General features: G+C 37.6%; 1 protein-coding gene across 1 annotated transcript; it reads right to left on the bottom strand.

Moving 5' to 3' along the window:
- Positions 1 to 714: 714 nt before the first annotated feature.
- Slc5a7 (solute carrier family 5 member 7) lies at positions 715 to 24,640 on the bottom strand. Its single transcript, XM_055615069.1, has 8 exons — positions 24,463 to 24,640; positions 21,149 to 21,262; positions 20,282 to 20,437; positions 13,742 to 13,890; positions 9,573 to 9,716; positions 5,643 to 5,796; positions 3,044 to 3,261; positions 715 to 1,527 (listed from the first exon to the last, which is right to left on the bottom strand). Exons 1-8 carry the CDS (start codon positions 24,638 to 24,640, stop codon positions 898 to 900), a joined length of 1,743 nt encoding a protein of 580 aa, XP_055471044.1. The 3' UTR covers positions 715 to 897.
- Between the last annotated feature and the right edge of the window lie 919 nt (positions 24,641 to 25,559).

The following is a 25,559-nucleotide window of genomic DNA, read 5'->3' as shown; positions in this document are numbered from 1 at the left end:
TGGGCATCCTTAAAGACCTCAGTGCTTTTTTCCTACCCCCAAATAGACTCTGTTTTCCATCATTTACACAATAAATGTCATTATTAAATAAGTTTTGTTTGTGTTGCTTGTGCTTAGAAATAATATATGGCATCAACCAAAAGATAACAGACATAGCTCAGTAACTCAGTAGGAGAGCCCTTACCTTGCATGTGCAAGGCCCTGAAATAGATTTCCAGCACCACACAGACCACAGAATATGGAGAGAGGGTGAGGGAGAGAATGAGAGGTGGGTAGAGAGAAGGATGGAGATGATTGGATGGAGGAATGGATGGAGAGAGAGTGTGCATGCAAGATAGCAAGAAAAGCTAAAAAAGTGCACATGAAAAATTGAGCATATGCCACAATTCAGTTCATGGAAGAATAGTCTAATCCACACATGAAGAGCAGGAAACTGATTAACTCATTGTATCAATTACAGAAGCGACTGTGAATAAATATATAACCTCCACTTTGTAGTAATTAAGCTGGTGTCCAGTGCATTAGCCAGTAAAGATGATTGGGGCCATCTAGGCTTTTTTCCCCATGGACTCTTTAATATATATTTCATCTTTCCATAATAAATATAAGCAATATCTGGCCACTCTCTTTGGCTGGGGCTTTATACATTTTTATATGCTTAACAAAGCTATTCAAAATTAAAAGTGCTTTGATGAAAAATAAAGCTGTTGCCTTCACACTTGCCTCTTTCTCACTGTGCAATTGTTATTTTTTGAACTCATTTATTATAATTCATTTTATTTCTGAAATACCTTTTCCCTCTAAACATTTCTATTTTAATATGTGTTAGATAAGTTCCACACCTTCTTTCCAGGACCACCCTACAGCAATGCTTTGTTCTGTATTATTTAGATGGGGTCATTGTAAGTTATCTTCAGTCCCAGATCCCTCTGGACTGGAATCAACATCAAGGAGGGCCTCTTTATTGGTGAAAGTTGAACTGAGAGTTAGGCTCTGTCGAGGCTTCACGGGTGCAAGTTCGTTTAACTTGATGTTTTCATTTCTGACTAGAATGGTCTTGTCCATGTTCTCTTCACTGTGCCTGGCAACAACAGCATCAAACACATCTAATTTTGGAGGTAAGGTTCCACTTTCAAATAGATATTTGGCTGTATAAGAAACACAAATATTGGTCAAGAATGAAGTAATCATGGAGAGAGATTTAAAAGGGAACCTCTGATTGTATATACCATTCTTGTCAGAGTAATAACCAGGGTAGAAGATCAGGGGCTGTAAGTATAGATACGGTTCTCCTCCAGTAATTCTCAGGAAAAGTCCAAAAATATAACCTGCAACAGCCCCGTAAGTGTTGGTTCCTTTGATGAAGAGCACGCAGAGCAGCTGCGGGAAGATGATGATGTACACAAGGTCTGAACTCAGGTACCAGAGCCCATACACAGTCTTCGTCAGCAAGGCCATGGCTGTTGCAGAGGCTCCAAACACAAGCACAGTGATCCTCATGACCCACACAATTTCCTTGTCTGATGCCTGTGAGGAATCAATGCAGGGTCAGCTTTGCAAAAATTGTTCTGGGTCTTTAAGTGATTCACAGGATAAACTTCTATGCTTTAAAACTGATCTTAGGTACTCTCCTTCATCCAAAGCTGATGTAACCTATGGCACACATGGGTGCAAAGACTTCTGTTTATCCTACGATTAAAGTAAGACCATGCAGCCTTTTTCTAAATGTTCAGAGAAATATCTGAGACGAGCTAAGATCAAAAGTCACACATAAAACATGGCAGCGTGAGATCTCACCCACATGAGGCATATGGTCAACCTTACAGCTTGTCCTTGTAGGAGTCCTGCCAAAAAGATAATTAATTTTTTGGTGCCTTAAAACAGATGTTTCTAGGAAATTCCTTTAGTGAAACACGAATGGACCATATTTTTAAATTAAATGTGTACATACCTGTGTGTAAATACACATGCTATGGTGTGTGTGTGTGTAGGTCAGAGGATGAATTGCAAGAGTCAGTTCTTCTGACAATGTGGGATTCAAGGATGGAAGCCTCATATGGGCCTTGAGGCTTGGGGTATGACCATTTTTCTTACAGAGCCATCTCATTGGCTCCAGTGGACTTATTTTGCTGACTATGACCTAGGAAACCTGGTGAGAAGCCAAACTTTATATGTTGGAGAAAAGTTCTTGAGAGAGGCTCATTTTTTTCCCCTAAGTACCACAGTAGCAAACTGTCCTAGAATCATTTAATTCCATAAGAAAAGTCAAATTGAAAGGCTACTGTATGTTAAAGATATCCTTTGGAATTCAAAGACCACAGAAGTTGTTATAAAAATAGTGTTAAGTAGCTCACCATGACTTACAACTACCAGGACTCTCTAGGATCCTACCATGTTTAATCAGATTAAATGCTTTCCTATAATTTTTGAGTCTGTATTCTCTTTTACCAGAAAGCCAAGAACTTTAAGCTATAGTAATGTGACATTTTCTTGGGAAATAGTTACGCTAACATCTTGACTTTATTGTTAAAATTAACAAGAGCATTCATTTATAGCATAAATAAATTTACTATATGTAAATAAGTGTGTTTAATCAATATAAGGGCTGGATTTTAATATAGACTCAATATGTATACACAGAATGAGTATTCTTTATCCAAAATGCTAGGCAGCAGAAGTGTTTTATATTGAGAGTGGCTTATTTTTATATTTTGGAATATTTGCATGTTTATAATGAGATATATTATGAGTGAAACTCAACTTTAAAACAGAAATTATACATTTCATATATACCTTTTAGATATTACCTGATTTTATAAACTATGCTTAATAAATTTGTGAATGAAAATAGGTTTCATAATATGACACCTTCCACTTGTAATATTGTTGGTTTTCAAAAAATTTTGGATTTTGGAATATTTTAAATTTAACATTTCAGATGATAGAGACTCTACCTGTAATACTATAGACATAGTAAATAAAATGAATGTAGTAGCAATGACAAAATAATAATAGTAATGACAGAGTAAAAGTCTGGTCTTACATTTTGTCGGAAGGAAAGCTGGTAGATATTCCGAGCAAACATGGAACTCGCTGATAGGATGGATGAGTCCGCTGAGGACATGACAGCAGCAGAAACAGCACCAAGCCCAAAAAATGAAATGTATACAGGGCAGAGGTACTGCAGAACAATTGGGAGAATCATGTCTGCTTCCTCCTTGCTCTTTGGATCTGGAAATCCATATGCAGTCTGGTTCCAGTCTGTGGGGCAGAAATAACAAGCAAAACAAAACAACAACAAAAAACCCTGAGAGTTCTCATGTGGTGGGAGGACAACTTTCCACTAAGTTGGGAAGTCCATATGCTGGTCATGTAGAAGTCTGACCTGCCTGGCTCTAGTGAGTGTTGACAGCATTTATTCTTTGTTACACCTGCTGGCCCTTGGCACCCAGATGTTCTTTGTGTGCAGTGGTGCTTACTCAAAATCAGGCAACTTTCTTAAGCCAAAGCATTTTCCTTAGACCACTTGGAGCTGAATGGATGCTTACAGTTTATTCCATGGGGTCCAGAGACCTGTGCACACACTGAGATCACAGTAGTTCTTTTCAGAGGATAGTGTAGTCTTGGAGCTGCCTTTGAGTGAGTTTCCTCCTAATCAATTCCATATTTCCTAGGGTTTTCTTTATAAAAAACTGGGGTAGGTCATGCTAAGAACAGGGCATTTTCATTCATGAAGCTCAGATATCTGGGAGATCTTTGAACTTGGTGTAATAAAATGACCTGAAAGATCACTTTATCTGAATATGCTGCTTCTACTTTTGTTATTTGTATGTGTGTGTGTGTGTGCATTTGCACATGTATGCTTGTGGATGTGCAGCATTCAAGTGCTATGGCATATGAATGTAGAAGTTAAAGACAATTTGTACAAGTCAGTTTGCTCTTTTCACCGTTAGTTTCCAAGGATGGAACTCAGGTTATCAAACTTGGTGGCAAGTGTCTTTACCCATGAACATTCCCTGTCCCTGTGTTGTTTGGTTTGTTTATAGCCTATGTTGAGGAAGACAAGGAACCTGAATATGTACACTATTTGGCTTCTTTGATATTTGTTGATCTCCCTTGATGTTATGTCAGGACCAAGGAGTAGTAGTTTTCTTGGATCCTGCTGTTTCCCACTTTCCATTACTGTCGCCTTTAAAATCATGCCTATATGCTATCAGGGTTAAAACTGCAACTGAAAAGTTAAGTTACCTGAGCTAATAACCAGAAATGTATACTCAAGCCAAGAAAACAATGAGCTATTTTTGTTACCCTGCTCACTTACGTGTGCATACCCACGTGGGGAGAGGAGCATCTGCCTTTGTGAAGCAGATCTTATTTTCTTTCTACAGAAGCAGATGCTGACAAAGACCTTTGACGATGTTTTCATCATCAAGTTATTATTTTATGCCAAATATGAACATGGAATGGGAAGATTATACTATGAATCATGACTTCTGTTTTAAAAACTAAAATAAAAACACACCAAAATAATCCAATAAATGGCATTCCTTTTAGAAGAGACGAGAGTAGAAGGTGAACCTTTTCTAATCTGTTTTAATTAACTACTTTGAGAATGTTTCTCAAAGTGAGAAACAGAATGTTTCTCAAAGTGGGTTAATGTTACATATTTTCATTATACACATGAAAATTTGCCTCATAATCACAATTAAAACAGCTGTAAGTTAGTTGTAAAGTTCATAAAATGGTCCACTGACCGTAGATCTTAGTTTTTGTCATTATGCTCACGTTATTTTATGTCTATGCCTCTGCTAGGTCTCTGAAACTCCAATCCTCAAGGTGATGATATTGATTTAGGCAAGGAAGTGATTAGGTTGCAAAGACAGAGCCCTCCTGAAAGAGATCAGTGCTCTTGCAGGGGATCCTGCTTTCTCTTTCCACCATAGGAGAAACATAAGTGAAAGAAAATTGAAGGCAAAACTTTAGGAATGTTTCATGGAGGCCAACAGGGAAATAAACATTTTATATTGCTTTTGTTGTTGTTGTTGTCTTAGTATTTAGTTTCTTTATCTTAACCAATATATTTACTGCTTAGTTTCTGCAAGGAGAAAAAAAAGCTTTCTTGGCTATCAAATAACTGAAAATGGAAAGTTAAAGTCTCATGTTCACAGTGGTTCATGGAGACCATAATGACTGCAGAAGGATTAACTCCTAAGCCAGTGGCTTGCAATTTCTGCTTTTCTTTGCCTCACCAAGGGGATTGTAGGTCATCTTCAGTGTTCATACCTATGGCTTATAATTAAACTCACCACAGAGTAGCAAGAATGCAGTGATATTTTTAAGCTCCATATCCCTCTGGTAATTCAGTGTGCATCACAGTTATCTCCTGGTTGACAGAATACAGTTGCTAATACAGTAAACATTTGGTGTTCCCCAATTTTTCATCATTAAGTAAGCAACAAAAAACTTGTAGAGACCATGAAACTAGAATTCTATTTGTTGAATGCTGTAACAAAGTCATAATGTGGCCATTTAGAAATAATTATTTTACTATGTGGGAGGAAAAGGGATGTGGGAGAGAGAGAACAGCCCATAGGGGTTTGGGATACTACCTTGCAAATATGACAAAATTACAAGAGGTTTACCTGTTGAGGCTCCAATGGCCCCTATGCATATGGCTGGTAATGCCATCACCAGACACCCAAAAGCTGCCAGGAAAGATAGCACCTGAGCATAAGTGGCTGAAGATGAAGACAGGACCCTCTGGAAGTAGGCTTGCCATGGAATTCCACCCAGCATCTGCATGAGATTTAGAATAAATCAAATGAAGGAGGCAAATGAAAGAGTTATTTCTTAGGAGCATTGTCACACTGCATCAGTTGCATTTAGAATAGTTTTAGAGTTGTGAAGTGTGTAAAAGGCTCCATACTCCACAAATCCCAAACTGCTACAACTGTTTTTGCAGTGTTGTAAACTTTTGCCCCTTCCAAGTTTGTTAATTTAAATTCTGACCTTCTGGGTGAAGGAATCTGTATCATTATTGGCTCTGGGTGAATTAATTATATCATCAAAATAGAGTCTTTGTGAATCCAGTTAGTATCCATGTTAATGAAACAAACAAAATGACAAGAAAATTAATGGAGATTGATTCTCTTTTCTACCAAGTAAAGGCACAGCAAGAATGTGTTGTCTATAAAGGATCTGCCCTCATTAGACATGTCCCGCCAATGCCTTAATCTTGGACTTCATAGCCAGACTATGAAAAACAAAATCTGTTGTTTCTATTTAAGTAATGCTAGTTAACAGCCAGAGAAGTCATGTCAATGAGTGCCAATGGTGTTTTTTTTTAACCCTGTATTCCTTGAATTGTTTCTTTTTGTGACTACACTCAACAGTCTCTTCTTTTCCTCAATTTATCTGCCTTTAGCTGCCTTAAAATTACCCATAAGTCCTCAATTTATTTTGAGAAAGAAATTCCAACCATATAAAAATTTAAAAAAATTATTGATATTCTGCACATCATGTGATAAAATCTGAATCATGCAGCCAGTGAATGTTTGGAGATGTTAATCATGAGAATGGTGGGAAAACATATTCACACTCCACTGGGAAAGTCAATGCACTGTGGTATTTCACTAAAGGGGAGTGTGCAGAATCCTCATTGAGGCACTGAAGAGAAGGTCAGAACTACTCTCTATGTTCATTTTTCCCAACTACCTTACCACGATATGTTTTTTTTTTTCAGTTATATGGCATATATCTTAGCACAGAATATGTAAACAATTGATAAATGTGCATAGGTATACTAGAAGTATGCTTAATATTTTCATTAAATACACAAATAAAATGACTGGTAGCATTAAACTGAATTAAAATTGGCTACAAGAGGTTTGCATGGAAACAAAACTGAGAGACAATTATTTGGGGTTGAGAGGAGAAGGAAGTTAAGTGGATGCCTGCTGCATGCATGCCAGTAAGGAAAGGCTGAGAAATGACATCTGAGTTGAACATATAGGAAGATGAGAGTTCCTTGAAGAGGTACTGATGTGAAGAAAGTAAAAACAGCACGATTCCCAGGCATCTGTAGGACCTCTGCATATAGGATATGAGATGATATGAGTAGAATTCAGGGTACAGAGCTCTGGCCATAGAGAATCATAGGAGATCATTGACTTTCCCCTAAAGTATTGACATGGTTCCAATTGTCCAGTGGATGAAAAGTTGGTATTCAGGAAGTAGTATATGAATGAGGAAATAGTTGAAGGAGCTTACTGTATCACCCTGTATTTTTTTTTCTTCAGGGATTTAACTCTGCTGAGGCTGTCATATTTATCTTTATTTCATTTGTGCCAAGCACAGTGACTGATACACTGAATCCCAGAGTATTCACGTCCTCTACAAGCCACACATATTCAAAAGTAAAACAAATAATTAAAAATAAGTTCTAAAAGTTTCCATTGCATTCCTCAGGTCTATATTATTCTCAAAGTAATTTTATTTATTTTTTAAACATATAAGTTAGTATCTCATTGCCATCTCCTGTGTACATGAATGATATGAATTTATGCCCTTTTATGTACATAATAACCATCCTGAACATTTATTATTTTTAAGTAAAGTAAAATCTTATTACCATTTTCAAAAAGATAAATTCATATGCTGAAAACCAGATCCCAATTTAATAGGCGTGGAGCTGAATTGGTCCTTTCAGGGAGCTAATCAGATGGTAAGGGTGGAGCTTTTCCAAATGGGATTGGTGACCTTTGAAGACGGGATCAAGAAGTTATGGACCTATTTTTCCTACCATATAAGCACGTAATGACAAGTTAGCAGCCTAAACCTGAGGAAGTCCTTTGAGAGAACATAGCTATGTTGATTCTAGCTGCTAGAGTTTAAAAAAAAAAAAAAAAAAAAAAAAACTTCTGTAAGTGTACTTGTTGTGGGAGCCCTACTGAAGAAGATGGTGGTAAATTTGGAAAAATGAGCTTGGAAGAATGACAACATGGAGACAAAGGGAAGGAAACTGTAGGTCTACTGCAGAGCCAATTAGGGATGGTGGGGCTGAGAGGAGCTCTGAGTGCCATGAGCTGTACTTAGAAATCACATCAGTATAAAGACATCTGAAAAATAAGATCCAACGCCATCAATGCTACAATTCAAAGCTGATTTCTAGTTTCCCCTTCCACTCAACATAGGATATTTACTTTCTACTTGTCTTACAATTGGGAACATGACTGACTAAGAAACTGAATATAGAGGGCTGGAGAGATGGTTCAGGGGTTAAGAGCACTGGCTGCTTTTCCAGAGGTCATGAATCCAATTTCCAGCAACTGCATGGTGGCTCAAAACCATCTACAATAAAATCTGCTACAAACACAACATTGTATACATAATAAATCACAAATCTTAAAAAAAGGAAACTGGATATAATGTTTTATTTTGCAGATGAATCTTACAAGGACTTCAATGTAGTATGAGGAAAAGGACCATGATATTCTGATGCTCTGCTTTAATTCCTAGCTCAGACAAACGGTTGATAGTCAACAAAGTGTCTGCTTCTTCCTTTCATCATCTCGATATAACTATAAACACAATGGCAGGCAGGTGTCATTTCACATGTCACTCCTTATATTCTTAATTATAAAGAATCTCTGGAAAAAGAAAGCCAAGGGAACTTCTTCAGTCTTTAAGAGAGAAGACACTACTGGAAGCATATTTCTGTTCTAAGTTTTCCTGCTTCTTACTCAGAAATTCTTTACTGGGAAAGACACCCACTTTGAGTGGTGGGGAATTGCTAATATTCAGCAAAGTGGCACCATACATATTAACTCATTAAGTATTATTGTTCCTCTCAAGAGGAAAATGAAACAAATAAACAAAAAACCTGATTTCCCCTTCACTTTGTAACAAAAAATTACCAATTTTTTACCTTGAAATTAGATGCAAAATGGATTTTTTCCTATATTCTCTTTCGTTAGCAGAATCATAAAATCTGGTAGGGTTTGTGTGGATCTTTCCTCTTCCTCAGCCTGCATTGTGCCATGATTTCCCCTGGTCCTTCTCTTGCTGTCAGTGTTGTCACACCAGGGTTCTGTGGTTTTTAAGCCATCTTTGAATCACCCCCTACTGACACTTCCTAACTTACCTCATTCACTAATGGCCTAGACACCATTAATTGAGTAATTTGGAAATCAACTATTTATATCAAAATAAAGTATATTTTAATAGTTTGATCCAAAACACAAGTTAAAAGTTTCACATCTGAAGCTATCCAGTTAGAGAAAGGCTCTGTGATACAGTGTGGGGTCACATGATTTGTGAGCTTCCTTTACAGCAGAACTGCAGACCCAGAACATGTAATGAGATGGTAGTTAGAGCTTTACAATTCCATTTGCTTTCCACATTACTTAAACTATAATTAGTCAGCATGTAGCTCCACCCTTTCAAAAGAGGAGCCAATTCAGATTTGGCCTTGAGTCAGCAGGTGAAACTTTAAATACACATATGAAATCCTGAACATGTCTTTCATTTCATGAACAATTAGAACCCGTTTCTCAGATCACAGTGTCACTTACCAACAACAGAAAATTATCAAGCCAGGTGTAGACTTCGATTGATTCAATGGTTCCCAGCCAGGGACTCTGATATTTGGCATGCACAGCAGTGAATCCGATGTCAGTGACTGCAGGATGTGACAGGGCAAAGGGGACACTGATCCACTGGAACAGAGAGTGACATTGGAGCATTGACCATGAGCTTAATTGTCTTGGATAGGCATGAGTCATGTTCCTAGTTCATTTTCTCAGAGCTGGCACAGCTTGATAGTTGCTCTTTTCAGAAAAGTACCTGAAATTATGTTCTCTATAGGATGCTATGAAACATTGATTTAGAAAAGAATGAAAAAACACATTGAATACTCATGTATTTGACTATATTGGATCATATAAGCCTAAAAACAGTTAGCTGAACTTTTTGGGAAGAAAATATTATATCAACACAACACACACACACACACACACACACACACACACACACACACACACCACGTTCATTTTTATGTTGTCTGTAAATTCAGAAAAGATATACATCCATTAATATGACAGGGAAAGAGGTGATTATAGGATGTACTCCTGAACTGCTAGAGAGTGACAGGGCTGAAGATGTCAAGAGGAGTGAGAAAAGAAGTAGAAGCATTCAGACAACTTACAGTAGGCCATGTGGGGTGAAAACACGCAAGCAGAAAATACTTTTAACCCACAGGACATACCAAACGCTACTACTCAGCAGCAAAGCACACTGAAATGTGTAAGTTGTTTCCCATGTGATTGTGTGATTGACTGGGAACTGCAGTTGTCTGCCATTGCTGAACATCAGAGAGAATTGAGATGAATCTCAAAAGCCCAGGAAAAGACGGAAATTCAAATGAAGATTCCTTTTGAATGTACTTGGCTTTTGAACCATTGTAAAGCCAAATATCCTAAATGGAAATTTCTCAACAAAAGAATTATTTACATATGGTGTTTTTGTGTGTGTGTGTGTGTGTGTGTGTGTGTGTGTGTGTGTGTGTGTGTGTATTCAGGTTTGCTGGGCAAAGGGATGGCTTCTGAATATTAAAATATTTGCTGAATATTAGAGATGGCTTCTGAATATTTTCTTTTCTCAAAAAGAAAACCTTGAGTTTCAAGCTAAAGGGTTTTAATTTGTTTTGTAGGTAACTGGAAGCTAGAAGTGTTTCTTGTAAGTTTTACAAACATTTTGATTAAATGTCATGGATATTAACAATAAGTTTCAAAACACAAAAACAAATGTGAGTGCCACAAGATGTAATTAGTCAGCATGTAGCTCCACCCTTTCAAAAAAGAGCCAATTCAGATTCAGCCATGAGTCAGCAGGTGAAGCTTTAAATGCACATATTACATCCTGAACATGTCCTTGAATTCATGAACAATATATATCCTGACAAAGGTCTTGTTGATATTATGTCCTTTAGGAATATATACAACTTACCATTGTTCACTCAAGTGCTGATTTCTCTATCTGGTTTTAATCTGGACATTGCATTGTGATACTTATTCTAAGTATCACCTGTCTCAAGTTTGTGTAAACATGCCACCATTTGTTCTCTGTATTTTCAATTAAAGGACCAGCCAATGCTGTGCAATGGAGAGAATAGGGTGGGACATCCTGGTCTGGAGGGGAGGAGAAGGAAGCAAGTGGGAGGAGAGCAGAGATCAGCAGAAGAGGTTGTGGGGCCAGGAGAGATGAGCCAGATCTAAGATATGACTAAAAGCAAGTATAATGGGTGAAATCTGAATGGTAGGAAACTATGTGGGCTTGGAGGTTTAGGATGGAATAACTATTTCCCAGCATTGTATTCTAGGTTAGTTAAATAAATCCTAGTCTCTGTATGGTGATTTGGGTATACAGCTGGTTTAGGAATAACCGCTGCTTAACTAAAAAATAAATCAAGAAGGCCAGCAGTGGCATTGGGACTAGAGAGATGATCATAAGAGCAGGACAGCAGAGTCAACAGCCTCTGGGTTGGGATAGAGAACAGGAGCCAGAAAGGGAAAACTAAGTGAGCCAAGTGTTCAGCTTTGGATCTCCAAGGATGATTATAGAACCCGCAAATCTACAGAATCTGAGGAAGTATGGCTGAAGTATAGGTTGATTATATATGTGTGGGTAGGAAGTAAATCTGGGAAAATGAACTATATTTAGACAGCCAACTCTATAGTTCCTTAATTAAAAAACCCAGAATAATGTAGTATTCTTTACTGAACAATACACACAAATGTTCTAACTTAACCTAGGAATAGAAACTAGTTAACCTCTGTAACATCCACTTATGTTTTATGGCCAAAACCTTCAATACATCCTTACATGTTTGTTCTTCCCATCCTCTCACTTGAGTCATGAGCTGTGTATCTTAAGTTCTGGTCTCACTCAAAGCAATGAGGCAGGATATACATCAATGACAGATAGATTCATCCCCTGGGACTGGATTTCTTGGGATAACAAGTGCATCAATTATAAGAGCTGCCGCCATCCATACTAACCTCCCCATGACCCTACAGGAAAGCGGCTCTTGGGTTTTCTGCTTTCTTTATGGATGGCTATGATGATGTCGAGTAAAAACCAGAGTTTTGCACATTGACTTAGTTTGGGCAACTTGGAAAGAAAAAGTGGGGATTCTTGAGCAAATTAATACTCTTAAATTTAATATTAAAATGTGTGCATGACATTTCATAACAGTGTCTAGGAGAAAGAATAACGGGAAGTGGAGGTTTTGGGACTTTATGGGAATTAGTATTTACAATATAAATCATATTGCAGTCATATGATTTCTCTGGGATATTATTGATGATACAGAGTTATCACAAAGTTATCCTTGAGCTCTACACAGGGACAGTTAACATAATGCTTGCATTTGATGATACCGTGCACATGGAACCATGTCAGCCCATGACACAGAATTCACACACATTTCCATTTATACTTCTTTTATATTAATTAGGCGTTGTACACTGTTTTAAGTGTAGTTATTATTTTTGCACTTTAAAATTTGAGGATGCAAAGTAGACTATGATTTATTTAACATGTGCAAAAGTGGTTTCACTGCCATCCTAATATTACTCATACTTCATAGTGACAGTATTCTTTATTTAATAAGACATGTGTTTGATCTAATTTATCCTAGGACTAACAAAAGTGGTGAAACTTGTTAATCCCTTATTTTTAGATCCTAAAGAGTGAAGACTAATAATGGAATCATTTGTTTTTCTACAGCCATAATTTTTTATGTTCTCTCAGTAATTCTGTAGTAACTAACAGGAGAGGAGAAGCACATTTTCTAGGTTACTACTGAACCTTAACTTTGCTCACAAGATCAAAGTGCTGCAACTGACTACCAAAGAGGACCACAAGTAAGTTAGATTCAAACTAGTGAGAGTAGAAAGCAGGACTCAGACAGTCTCTTGAGTTACAGTTAGTGCACACACTTCTGTCAAAATCCACCAAAACTAGCCAGGACCTGGCAAGGCTGTACCCCTCTCCCCCAGGGGGAGATGATCAGACAGCCTGCTGCTGAGTTTGTGTCAGAGACAGCCCCTGCACCCATTGCCAGGGAACCCACTTGGACACTGAACAGTCTATGGACTTCCTCTAAACAGGGGGTCTATGTCCTCTCTATGCATGATCCTTGGTTGGAGTATCAGTCTCTGCAGGACCTTTGGGCCCAGGTCTTTTTTGGCTCTATTGTTCTCTTTGTGGAGCTCCAAGATCTGATAAGCTAGGGTCAGATAGAAGGGGAGGAGGTCCTTCCCTATCAAGGGACTAGGGAAAGGGCATAGGAGAAGAAAAAAGAGGATGGGTGGGACTGGGAGGAGATGAGGGAGGGGCTGTAGCAGGAGACAAAGTAAATAAATCGTAATAAATAAATAAATAAATAAATAAATTAATTAATTAATTAATTAATTAATTAATTAAAAAAAATAGCCAGGGCTTTTGATCTATCCAGTTCATAGAAAAAAATAATATTTCATATAGTAGTAAATCTACTGTGCATTTTTCATGATGGAAAATAATATACCCACTGATTTTTTCTGAGTTATCATAAACATTATTTTTTAGAAGGAAATAAGGCAGGCAAACAGGGAGAGAAGAAGAAAGGAAGGAAGGAAGAAAGAAGGAAGAAAGGGGAAAAGAAAGAAAGGAGAGAAAATATGAGGGTAATGTCACTTACCAGTCCTATAAAAATGCAGAATAGCTGTACAACATCAGTATATGCCACAGAGTAGAGCCCACCCACCAGGGTGTAAAGAATGGCAATGAGTGCAGAGACAATAACTGATGCATTCACGTCCACATCAATGATCACGCTGATGGTGGCCCCTGGAAGAAAATGACCAGGCAGCTCAGTGAGCAAGAAACATAGATGACTCTGCTTCCAAAGTACAGCTACAGCACACATGTTCCTGGGGCTTGTGGGATGTACATGATGACAATAATGAAAAAAATGTTGTGTAGTGAGAATCCTGGAATTTTGGTTTCATTAAAAAACACAGAATTTGTAAAGACTGTGAGATTTTTTTTAAAGATATTTATGTTTCTAATGCAAGATCTTGGGAATCAATCAGAAAGGTAGGATTGTGGCTTAATAGTGGTGTGGTATGTATATGTGTCTCAAGTTAACAATCAGTTTTACTGGCTGGTTTTGTGTGTCAATTTGACACAAGCTAAAGTCATCAGAGAAGAAGGAGCCTCAGTTGAGGAAATGCCTCCATGAGAGTTTAAAGCATTTTCTCAATTAGAGATCAATCGGTGAAGGCCTAGTTCACTGTGGGTCGCACTATCTTTGGGCTGGTGGTCCTGTGTAGTATGAGAAAGCAGACAGAGCAAGCCATGTGAAGCGAACTAGTAAGAACAAACCCGTTCCCCTTCATTAGCTCCTGCCTCCACATTCCAACTCTGCTGGAGTTCCGTCCTGATTATATGGACTATGGTCCAGAAGTGTAAGCCAAATAAACCCTTTTCTTCCCCCCCCCAAAAAAAAAAACAAAACAAAAAACAAACAAAAAGTGGTATAGTTGGATCTTGAGGTAGCACTATTCCTAATTTTCTGAGAAAGTGTCAGATTGATTTCCAAAGTGGTTGTACAGGTTTACATTCCCATAAGCAATGGAGGAGGGTTCCCTTTTCTCCACATCCTCTCCAGCATGCATCATCCCTCGAGGCTACAGAGGAAGACAATGCAACCAGTCCTGATGAAACCTGATAGGCTATGGTCAAATAGAAGGGAATGAGGACTTCCCCTATCAGTGGACTAGGGGAGAGGCATAGGGGGGAAAAGAGGGAGGGAGGGTGGAATTAGGAGGAGACTAGGAGGGGACCACAGCTGGGATACAAATTGAATAAATTGTAATAAATGATAATAATATGGGTCTCTGCAGGACACCCTGGGCTTAAAATTTTTTTGACTCTGTTGTTCTCCTTGTGGAGTTCCAAGACCTGATAGGCTAGGGTCAGATAGAAAGGGTGGGGAAAAAAGCCACAAAGTAGCAAAAACAAGCTACATTGTTGTGTTAAAAATTCTGTCTTAGTAAATTAAATATGACTCTCTACATATAGAAGAATGCATCTGATTTGCTCTTTTGCTTGCCAATCTATTTAAGACATATCTAAAATATATGACAATAAAACAACTAGAAATATGCATAAACTTAACTCTAGTCTCAGAATTTGTAATGCCTTCACTATATGAAATTCAGCTTGACTAAACATGTATAGCAGATTTCCTTATATCAATAGTAAGTTTTTCTGAGAGACATGAATAATCATTCTCATAATTTACATTGGATATTTATTTCTTTTTCTTCTGCAAACCCATAACATACAAATTCTACAAGACACCAAAGAACTGAGTCAAATTTATAAGAGAAAGTAATAAAACTGTCAATTGGGGTTATCAATTTTTCTCTCTCTCAATGTCTTGAAAGATCTCTTTAAATTTTTTAGTGGTAGATGTGTTGCTTCTCCCCAGAATACCACCATAAAGAAGAACCTAGGCTTGGAAATCATAGTTTAAAAGTTCTCATTGACAGCATTCTGTCTAGGCTGTTACTTGCTTTTTTTTGTTTTGTTTTGGTGGGGGTGTAGGCATTGTCATAAGAGCCTTCTATGTCCCCTTTCTTCAGTTGTGACTCTGCAGCCATCTATACCATTGCAAAAGTAGCTTTCTTGCCCTTTACAGTCAGCAGGTGCATAGCTCTCCAGAACTGATGTCTTCTGGCAGGGATGCAGGTGGGCAAGGACTCAGTTTCCTTTAAGGTGCTGGAGACCTGTACTTTGACCATGCTGCACTGACTATATGGACAATACAAATTTGACTCTCTTCTTCTTCTTCTTCTTCTTCTTCTTCTTCTTCTTCTTCTTCTTCTTCTTCTTCTTCTTCTTCTTCTTCTTCCTCCTCCTCCTCCTCCTCCTCCTCCTCCTCCTCCTCCTCCTCTTCTTCTTCTTCTACTTCTTCTTCTTCTTTGTGGAGGAGTGGAGGAGGTCCCAAGGGTAGGGAGTTCGAGCTCGGAGCACCGAGAAGGAACAGTGCTAGGGTTCATGATGTGAAATTCCCAAATAATCAATAAAAATATTATTGAGAAAGAAAAGACAGTTTAGGGGCTGGAGAGATCAATCCATGGTTAAGAGCATATACTGCTCAAGTAGAGGACCCTGGTTCAGTTCCCAGTAACCAAATGGTGGCTCAAAAGCATCATAACTTCAGTTCCAGAGAATCTGATACCCTCATCTGACTTTTATTATTATTATTATTATTTTTTCCAGAGCTGAGGACCGAACCCAGGGCCTTGCGCTTGCAAGGCAAGCGCTCTACCACTGAGCTAAATCCCCAACCCCCCCTCATCTGACTTTTATTGGCACCAGATTTACAGTGAATATACATACAGTCAGGCAAAGTGTTCCTACACACAAAATAATAAAATAAACCTAAAATTAAAAATAGAAAAATCTTAGTTTTAATAGCTTTTATCTTCACTTTCTTTGTTTTCTTGCCTTATGGTATTGTTTCTTGTGTTTGGTGGTTCCAGTATTTTCACCGAGAGCAGTTTGGAACACTGCTGTTCCTTTCTACTCCTTTAGGCATGCTCACAGTGTATACCACCTACCAGGGAGGAGCAATCCAGGTTGTTCTAAAACAACAATACAACATACTTTTCAGCTTTGACTAGGCTAATAAAACAATTCCCTTGAATAAAAAGAGAAATAAATAGCTAGGATTCAAATACAAAAGATGACACTTATCTATCAGTGCTTTTAACAAATAGTGGAGTTACCGTATGGATACTTAACAGGCATTTTTTTTTTTTAAAGCTTGTTTGTAATGTTGAATTTTAGTTGAAAATCTCTGTCATTCTTTCGGTAAAGTTTTTTGTTTTCATAACATTTCCAAGTTATAACCCCCTAAATTATAAGCAATCTAATCACAAGCAAAGGTCAAAGCACTAGACAGGCAATCTTTGGAGATGCTACCATTTGGTTCCAACTTTTTGACTTTAGTAAAGTCTCCTGCCTCTCTATCACAACTACATTTGGGTTGAGTATTTCTGAAAATATTTTCTATATGATTACACGAATTGTAATGAGAAAACCAAAACTGCATCTCTAGATCTTGTTGGTATAATGTTATGAAACAAATCACTGAATTTAACTACTAAAAATATAAGAACACATTTTATTCAAGCATCCCAAGATGTTATTGACAATTTTGGTTTATTCCTGGGTCAAAATAATAATCAGACCTTGCCTGGCAGCACCTAGCTGGTACTGAATATTTTAAATATTATCACAGGAAAGTGTGAATCAGCAAGCTTATGTCAAGTGGGAGGGCACAGCAGAAGTGACAGATTCCAGAGACCGTTCAGGATGTCAGTGTTACCCATTCAGGGATAGCTAGACCTGACCGCGACACAACAAGTCTTGCTTAGCATGTGAGAAGGATAAATGCTTGAGTCATGTCTGGAAGAGGTTATTCAGGACAGGAAAGTGAGAGGAGACCAGACAAAGAACTGATGACACAGATGAAACCTGTGAATGCATCCGTGCTCTAGGCATTGTGCGAGGCTGCTCCCACTCCAAATACACAGAAAGAATGATCTCTTTGGTAGTTGTATTAACTTGCATAAATGTTTTAATTACAGGGAAAATATTCTCCTATGTTTTCATTCCCCATGCTCATTCATAATGAGATGAAAATGAGCATACGTAGAGTTTCTATTTGTCTGTCCTTACATGGCCCAGTATTATTTCTTAAAAACACTGCTGTGAAATATATCCAGCCTTTATACTTAAGAGAAAAAGGCAATAATTTTGTAATATACATGCACTGATCGAGCATAGATTACTCTCAAGGGCAGTAATGTGTGTGTGTGTGTGTGTGTGTGTGCGCGCGCGCGTGCACGTGCGTGCATGTGCGTGTAGTTGCTTATAATGTGTGTTTCTCTCACTTCATATGTATGTGTATGCAGAAAAATTGTTAACATGTTTTCATATACTCTGAAATACATACATGGACATAGACAAATTTCTTCAGAAGTAGTTATATCAAAGTGTAAAGTTTAGCTACTGTGTTCACACTTGTAAAATGCCATAGAAACATCGGCTTATTAATTCTACTCACCTTTCAGGACTATTATTCAGAATTTTTATTCAGCTAGAGAGAGCATTTTGTATTCTGTTATTTAGCCCACTCCTTTTTGTCATACCTCACCAGGCAGTCTGTTCTCAAACCTGAAATTTCTAGTGTCGAAACCTGTGTCAAAGAAACACCCCTTGTTTCTCAGCTAATGAGAGGTCGGGGGTAAACTCTGTCATTAGGCTTTAAGTTAAGAACTGTTGTCCAGCACAGGGAAGTGTTATTTTTCAAAGCTATTAGGGTATAAAATTGCCTTCCTTTTTATACCATCACCCCTTTTCTTCTATAGTAAGAGACCAAGAAAATTGCCTTTGATTTTATAAGAATTTGGAAGGAAAGAGAGACAAAGTTGGTTTGAACTAATCCCAGAGGCTCCGTCTGCTATCATTGGAGCCAAGAGACAAGCTCATGGTCTGGCATATGTAACAGAGGAAATTTCCTCTTGCTCTAAGCACTAAGCAGGGAGTCCTTGGCACTGATTCCAGTGAGGGAGGAAGGCCTGGCTGAGGCAGGGAAGAGGGCAGGGCTGAGGAGGCTGACTGAATTGTTTAGAATGGTCCTAGGGCTGGCAGAATGAAGGAGGCAGCAATGTAAGTGAGGTAATGCCCAGTTTCCCCAGGGTTTACATCTCCTGTTACCTCAGTATCCTCATACTATTCACATTTCCACAACTGGCGGTGGTTGCTTTCATCTCCAACAGAAAGTAGACAGAGGTTAGGAGAAACTAGGGACTGGAAACTTTTTATAAGTTAAGAAGAAAATACTTAAATTTCTGAGAGAATTCTAGCTGTGTTTTGCCAATGTTTGCCCACACTATTACGCTTTCACAAAGAACTTATATTGACATGTCAAATTGGATGGCTTTGCTTGAATGCCTCTCTTCTCTGTCCGCAGGCTGTGAAGCCCTGTTTCTCTGCAACTGTGATTTACTTTTGGGACTTATACTTTGCTTTATTTTCACTTTTAATGGGACACATTGTATGTAAGAATATTACTGCTTTTAAAAATCTTTAAGAAGTCTAGTTTTCCATACATTTATCAATTTTAGTATGGTAACCACTAGAAGGAAAACAGAAAGAGGTGAAATGTGCTCACAGAAAAGAGAATAGTTATTGGAAGGATTAAAAGAAAAAATCATTTATTTATATTTATTTAAGACAATGGATTTTCCTTATACCTTTGGCTCATGGACAATTTTGTAGAGTTCTGATCTGTAATGGAAGTTTTAGTTTCTTTGTATGTTATGAAAATATGTTTTAACCCCGTGTGGGATTTTAGTTGGGCTACAGTTTGTCCATACCTGTTAATTGTCATGTGCAGGGTGTGATCTTTGCCAGCTGATAATGGCCTTGCACATGCCACACAGAGAGGGGCAAAGTCTAGGAATTAGAGTATAGATATGAGTCTGAGAAAGAGACTTTAGGGTGTTTGGTGGACTTTGGTGCTGGCATGTGGCATGGAGCAGTTTGGACAGGCTGAGAGACCAAAGACGTCATAGCAGTTTGGGGCAGACAGACAGACAGAAACAGGGCACAGTGGTGTGGTGGACCCTACTTGTCTGTGACTGATGGAGACTGGTATAGAGCTCTAAAAGAACCCCTTGACCTGGTAGAAGTAAAGGGGTCTAGAGACCCTTTCCCCACGAATCTTTTCTCTCTCTTACTTAAGGGGGTTGGTGGAAGGGAGGTAGAGGCCTAAACACCCCAAATAAAGTAGAGTTGAAAATGAGAGCACAACCGGTGGCTTTCTGCTACACTGATACAAACTGTAACTTTTAGTTGTACTTAATTAAATATATTTTTTCTAAATCATATATAATTTATGCTATATATAAAGCCACTCATGACCACACTCATGAGTCATGGCCACACTCTAACGACGTGATTCAGGTTCAAAATAAATGAAGCTGAGATTACATTCTTTCACCTCTACAGCCATATTTTAGTAAGTATGGAATTTCCGTTGAAACTTTTATAAGAATATAAAAATATTCTAGACATGGTTTTAAGGATTTCTTTTAAAGAGGCCAACCATATGTTGAAGAAATTGAGACTCAGCAGAACCATCTTCTTCAGCCCTTACCTAATGCAGAAAAAATTGCTGCAGCCCAGAACATCTCTCCCATGAGTGCAGGGATGAACAGCAGTCCGCCCATGCGCTTTCCGTAGATCTGCTGAAATGGGTCTAACATCGTCACGTATCCCTTAGAACGCATAGGTTTTGCAAAAAACAGACCACCTAAAATAAACCAAATAAGTGCTTGTGAGAACAAAAAATTATGATAGATGCTCTTTTACAATGCTATCTCTGATCCTCAGGAAAAAGAATTTTTATGATATCTGTATGTACTGAAGAACGTGTCTTACGTGTTCTACAGATACAGTACTGAAATATTTAGCATCCTAATGTAAATCCCTTAGTACACCTAACACTGCACATGCCTACTGGGCAACAGGATGACAAATGAGGCACATGAATTTAAAGACATGGAGCAGGTCACTGTGTATTAAAACTCTTTGATGAATTTGTATCACACAATCCAACATTTAGACACTTTGAGTAAGCACAAAGCCCAATAAAAGCACTTTTTAACAAAGTGAGGAACTCTTACATAATATTCAAATATTTAGCAGTTTAACTTACCAAAAGGAACTGAGGGACAATGGAGTTGATTAGGTTTTAATGGTATATCCATACTGGTTTTTGAAAGAAATAATTAACAGTTGTTTAAGAAATTCACTCTTCTAGTGGCTACAGGATCAAAGAAATTTTTACACAGCTCTTAATCAGGTGACTAATAATCTAAGCATTGGTGTTCTACTATATAACAATTTCTGGTAATTGCTACTTAATATTTTTCTCCACAATAGTTGTTCACATCATCTGACTTATTATTTATACTTTATGCTGAGTACTGAGTGAGTCACTGAGCTCTTACCACCTACTTACCTAAAATCAGACTCAGAGAATATCCAATGGGTGCCTGAGCCCAAGCTAGCCCACAACCTGGTCCATAAACTGCTTCAGCTGTTCCATTGATGTAGCCTCCTCCAACCCAGGTGGCTGAAATAAAACAAAACGTGAGGTTATAACATTCTGTTCACTCACTGGCCCTAAGCCTAACTGTCCAACACAGTGACCGCTGGTTTCATGTGGCTGTGTTAGGCTCTGCAGAGTAGTCAGTACTCCCTGAAATATCCTATTAAATATGTAAAACTTTATATATAAGAATTTGATAGCACAATTACCCAATGTAAGCAGATAAGAAAGGAAAGAAAGCAGGCTTTGGCTAAGCAAACTTGGGCCAACACTGACTTACAAACTACTAATTTTTCTCACAAGATAAAAGTCTGATTTTTCATTTTTTCAATATAATATTTTACTAATTATTTGAGAATTTTATATAATAAATTTTTATCATATTCAGCACCAATACCTTCCCCTAATGCCTCACAGACCAGTAGTACTTTATTGTTACTGGAAAAGAAAGTTAACATAACTCTAAAATTTTATTTGTACTAATTAGAGTTTAACAGAAAGAGCCAGAGAGATACCTCTGTACAATGTATGTGGGATGATGAGGGTCCCAAGCTATTAATACTCTTATCTGACAGGAGCCTGAGTCATCCAATTAAGAATGCAACATAAAAAAATACATCTCTCTGTACAGAAATCTTGTCTGTGCCACTAAGGCATGACTGGCTGTTTTCATGCCACAATTTCTTCTCTTTAATCCAACAGGCAAAAAAGAATGTGTTGAGTTAATACCGATATTAAAATATACATATGCATATTTGTGTGTGTGTGTGTGTGTGTGTGTGTATGTAGCAACAATTAAGGAAAAAAGAAGCCATGAATTTCACAGAGAACAAGGTGTACATGGAAATGTTTGAAGGGAGGAAAGTGGAGGCAGAGATGATGTAATTGCATTATAATATCAAAATATGAGAAAAATATTAACTTTTAGAAGACTTTCTGTAGAGAAATTTTAGGCACATTTAGTGTGAAATTTATGTACTAAATCCTGACATGAACAGGAAATATATACCAGCCCCTCCCATCTTCACAGCTTTCAGACCCGGTGTATAGACAACTAAACACTGCCATTCATTGCTTTATTCATTCTATAAACACTGTTGAAAATTTGGAAATCTTCTTCCGTATACAGCATACTGAGTATGGAACAAGAACCAGAAAAAAAAAAAATCTGTTCTTACAAAGTTCAGACCCTGAGATTTTATCTTTGAGTTAAGATGGCCGAAACTGATTCTCTGCCAGCAATACCTTGGTCTCTCAGATCTTAGGAGCACAGAGCTTGTTAACAATTACTTTTCACTGTATGGTTTTTGCAGTCCCTCGTCCAAAAATAAAATTGGTGCCTGAGTGATTGAATTTATTATAATACTGAACTGAAAACTTAGTCACTTAACATAATTAAAAAATAGTCTTTCCATTTGTTATTGATTTAGCCCTTACTGGGCCAGAATTTGTTTACTGTATATATATATATATATATATATATATATTTGTGTCAAATAATGAGCAAGAACACAAATTCTTCTAAACTATATTTTTTAAAAGAATCTACATTTTTCACTCATTATTTCTTACAAAATACATGTAGGCTGAATTTACTGAGGCTTAAATAATATGGTTCAGATTTAAACTGAATGGTCATACTGACCAAGGGCCTTCTGAGCTTTGAGCAAGAATTGTTAACAGGTCAGCTAGACTATGATAACACTTTATAGGAAATAGCCTCATTAGATTAGTTTAAATACTTTAATTGTATATCATATTTTTAAAAAATCTTCATATAGTAAAAGAACAAATTTTGCAACATTATATGATTATAAGAAATAGATTATTATAGAATAGTAGAATATTATAATAATCTGCAATGAATAAAATCTGTGGGTATTCAACAACTCATTTTTTTTCATATATTTTTTGTGCACAAAGTACCTTTTTAAGGAAACATAGTACATAGTAAGAAAGCTGAACACAGCACAACATGGAGGGATCCTGCGTGTGGTGATCAAAAGACTTGGCCCTGATCTTTGCTAGTTAAGCAACTCTGGGGATTCCTTTATCACTGCAACCTTTCCACAGTAGTGCCTGCTGTAAAGAACACGTGAATCCATTGACAGTTGGTGAGTAAATGCCTAAGTTCACAACGGGAATACTTGGCAGATTTTTAATCTGCAGTATATACAGGACAGTGTAGATTTCACATGGTCAAAATGAAGCCGTTCAGAATAGGGGGACCATCTTCACAGGAGGGTTAGGTCCTTAGCTGACACACTGTTTCAACTGGCCTTAAATAGGACTTCTGCACACAAATCGAATCATTTAGATTTGATTTTTTTAAGAAAATTTTCCAATGAGATGTCAAGAGTTCCAGCTAATGTGGATTATGTTGCTGGTGTTAAAAATACTAAGTAAGGCTCAACAGACATAATGTGTTGTTAGGCAAAGTGTTATCAATCATTTAGAGACACAATTTTATATTGTTTCAAAATTATTTTCAGTGACCAAGACAAATACGAAAAACAAACAAACAAACAAACAAACAAACAAAAAAAACCACAGAAATCACTCTGATCTCAAAGGAGGAAAAAAAAAGAGCCCCTCCTAGCACAAAGAGGATTATAAAGGAAGAGAAATATAGATGATGGCCTCAAAACTCCTTTGAGGACACACTTTGACTTTTTCCTTTTTATTCCAAGGATCCTAAAAACCTTACTTTTAATGTTATAGATTGTTTCCTTCAAGGAAAATGGTTATTAAACGAGGAAGTAGGCTTCCAACAGGCATAATTAGATTGAACATATTTTTACTCCAAAACGTTTTATTCAGGCTAAAAACCACAACAAGGTAGTAATTATTTGTCATTTAAGAGAACTTAGTCACAACACCACACGGATAGTAATGGACACATTGAGACATCACGACATTATCTCACAGATTCAGAACTTGACAGATTAGGACTCTGCATTCCTCCACCCCTTTGTTTGTACCACTCCCACCCACTAGCTAGTGAAGAGAGACCACATTTGCTTCACTAAGCTGAGTGATTTACTGTAAATCGTTTTTGTTTGGAATTACTGAAATTAAACCATTTCCTTTTTGTTTTAAATTAAATATGAAATTACATTAAAAATATAAGTAGTGGACTGAAAGAACTCCAAAGGACAAAGAGCAATGTTTGGTTTCTCACTCAGAACACAAGCCAGCATGAGAAGAGAGCACAGGAAACCTACCTGTCATGGTAAAACCACCAACCAATAAACCAATGTCTCGACCCCCAACTATGATGGCTTCACTGCGCTCTTCTGGGCTGCCACTGTTTTTGGTTTTCCAGGCAGCCCATATTCCAACCAGAAATATAAGGAGGTAGAAGAGGATGATAGCCACCAGTCCTTCTACATGGAAAGCCATTTTTAGTTAAGGTAACGTGCAGATCCTTCCACAGTGGGCTACTTCATCAAGTCTTCTGTAGGAAATACAGCAATGCATTATTAAGCAGCCAAGCACTATGCCTACAGTCTCTGCCAAGAATAAGCAGCTGGCTCCAGACATCCTTAAAAAAAAAAAAAAAAAAAGCTTGCACTGAAATCATTGTGAAACCAATCATGGCCAACAAGTGTCCACCACACTGGTCTGTTTCTGCTCAACCAGTTTAAGCTTTGAATTCTGAAAAAAACCAACAAAAAGAAAAACAGAAAGAAAGGAGTGAACATAAGTGCAATAGCAATAATTTTTGTATTTTATAAATTCCTTCAAGTTAAGTATGTTTTCTATTATAACTCAGTTTATCTATCAAAAGATCGTTTGCAATGAGTACACCTTGTGTTTGCCCTTTGAAACTAAGTCGATACTTCATAATTGTTTATTAATATAAGTGTATCCTAAAGGAATACTTCAAGAAAATGCGTGTGTGTGTGTGTGTGTGTGTGTGTGTGTGTGTGTATGTTCATTCTCCATTCTCCTCTTATCCTTACTGATGACTTCAGGAAACAGGTCCAAAAGTAACCCAATACAAAAATATCTGGGGGGAAAAATTAGGAAAATTCTTTTAAACATGCATCAACTGTGGTTTAATTTACTGTGACAACTAAGTATGCTTTCGTTGTTTAAAGGAAGGACCCTTTCAATATCTCTCAATCGTCCTTTGTCCTTAGCTCCTGTCATGCCCCCTCCTACTCCTACTCCCCGCGCGCCCCTTCGCCCCTTCCTGGTCTCTACGAGAGATAGATAGAGAGAGAGAGAGAGAGAGAGAGAGAGAGAGAGAGAGAGAGAGAGAGAAAAGATTTTAACATACGGTAATATATAAACCTCAGTCACAGATACGAAGAAC

This window comes from Psammomys obesus, unplaced genomic scaffold (assembly GCF_907164565.1).
Source record: "Psammomys obesus unplaced genomic scaffold, mPsaObe1.curated_primary_1811, whole genome shotgun sequence".
Taxonomy (NCBI): Eukaryota; Metazoa; Chordata; class Mammalia; order Rodentia; family Muridae; genus Psammomys; species Psammomys obesus.
Note: the sequence above shows the minus strand (reverse complement) of the source record. Positions and strands in the feature narration are given on the sequence as shown.

Bases quoted from the DNA above. Each gene is read 5' to 3' on its own strand.
- Slc5a7 (XM_055615069.1), bottom strand. From the start codon at position 24,640: ATGGCTTTCCATGTAGAAGGACTGGTGGCTATCATCCTCTTCTACCTC. The intron at 21,263-24,462 runs GTAGGTTTCCTG...GTTTTATTTCAG, and splicing joins TGGTGGTTTTACCATGACAG to CCACCTGGGTTGGAGGAGGC. The intron at 3,262-5,642 runs GTAAACCTCTTG...TCTGCCCCACAG, and splicing joins GGCCATTGGAGCCTCAACAG to ACTGGAACCAGACTGCATAT.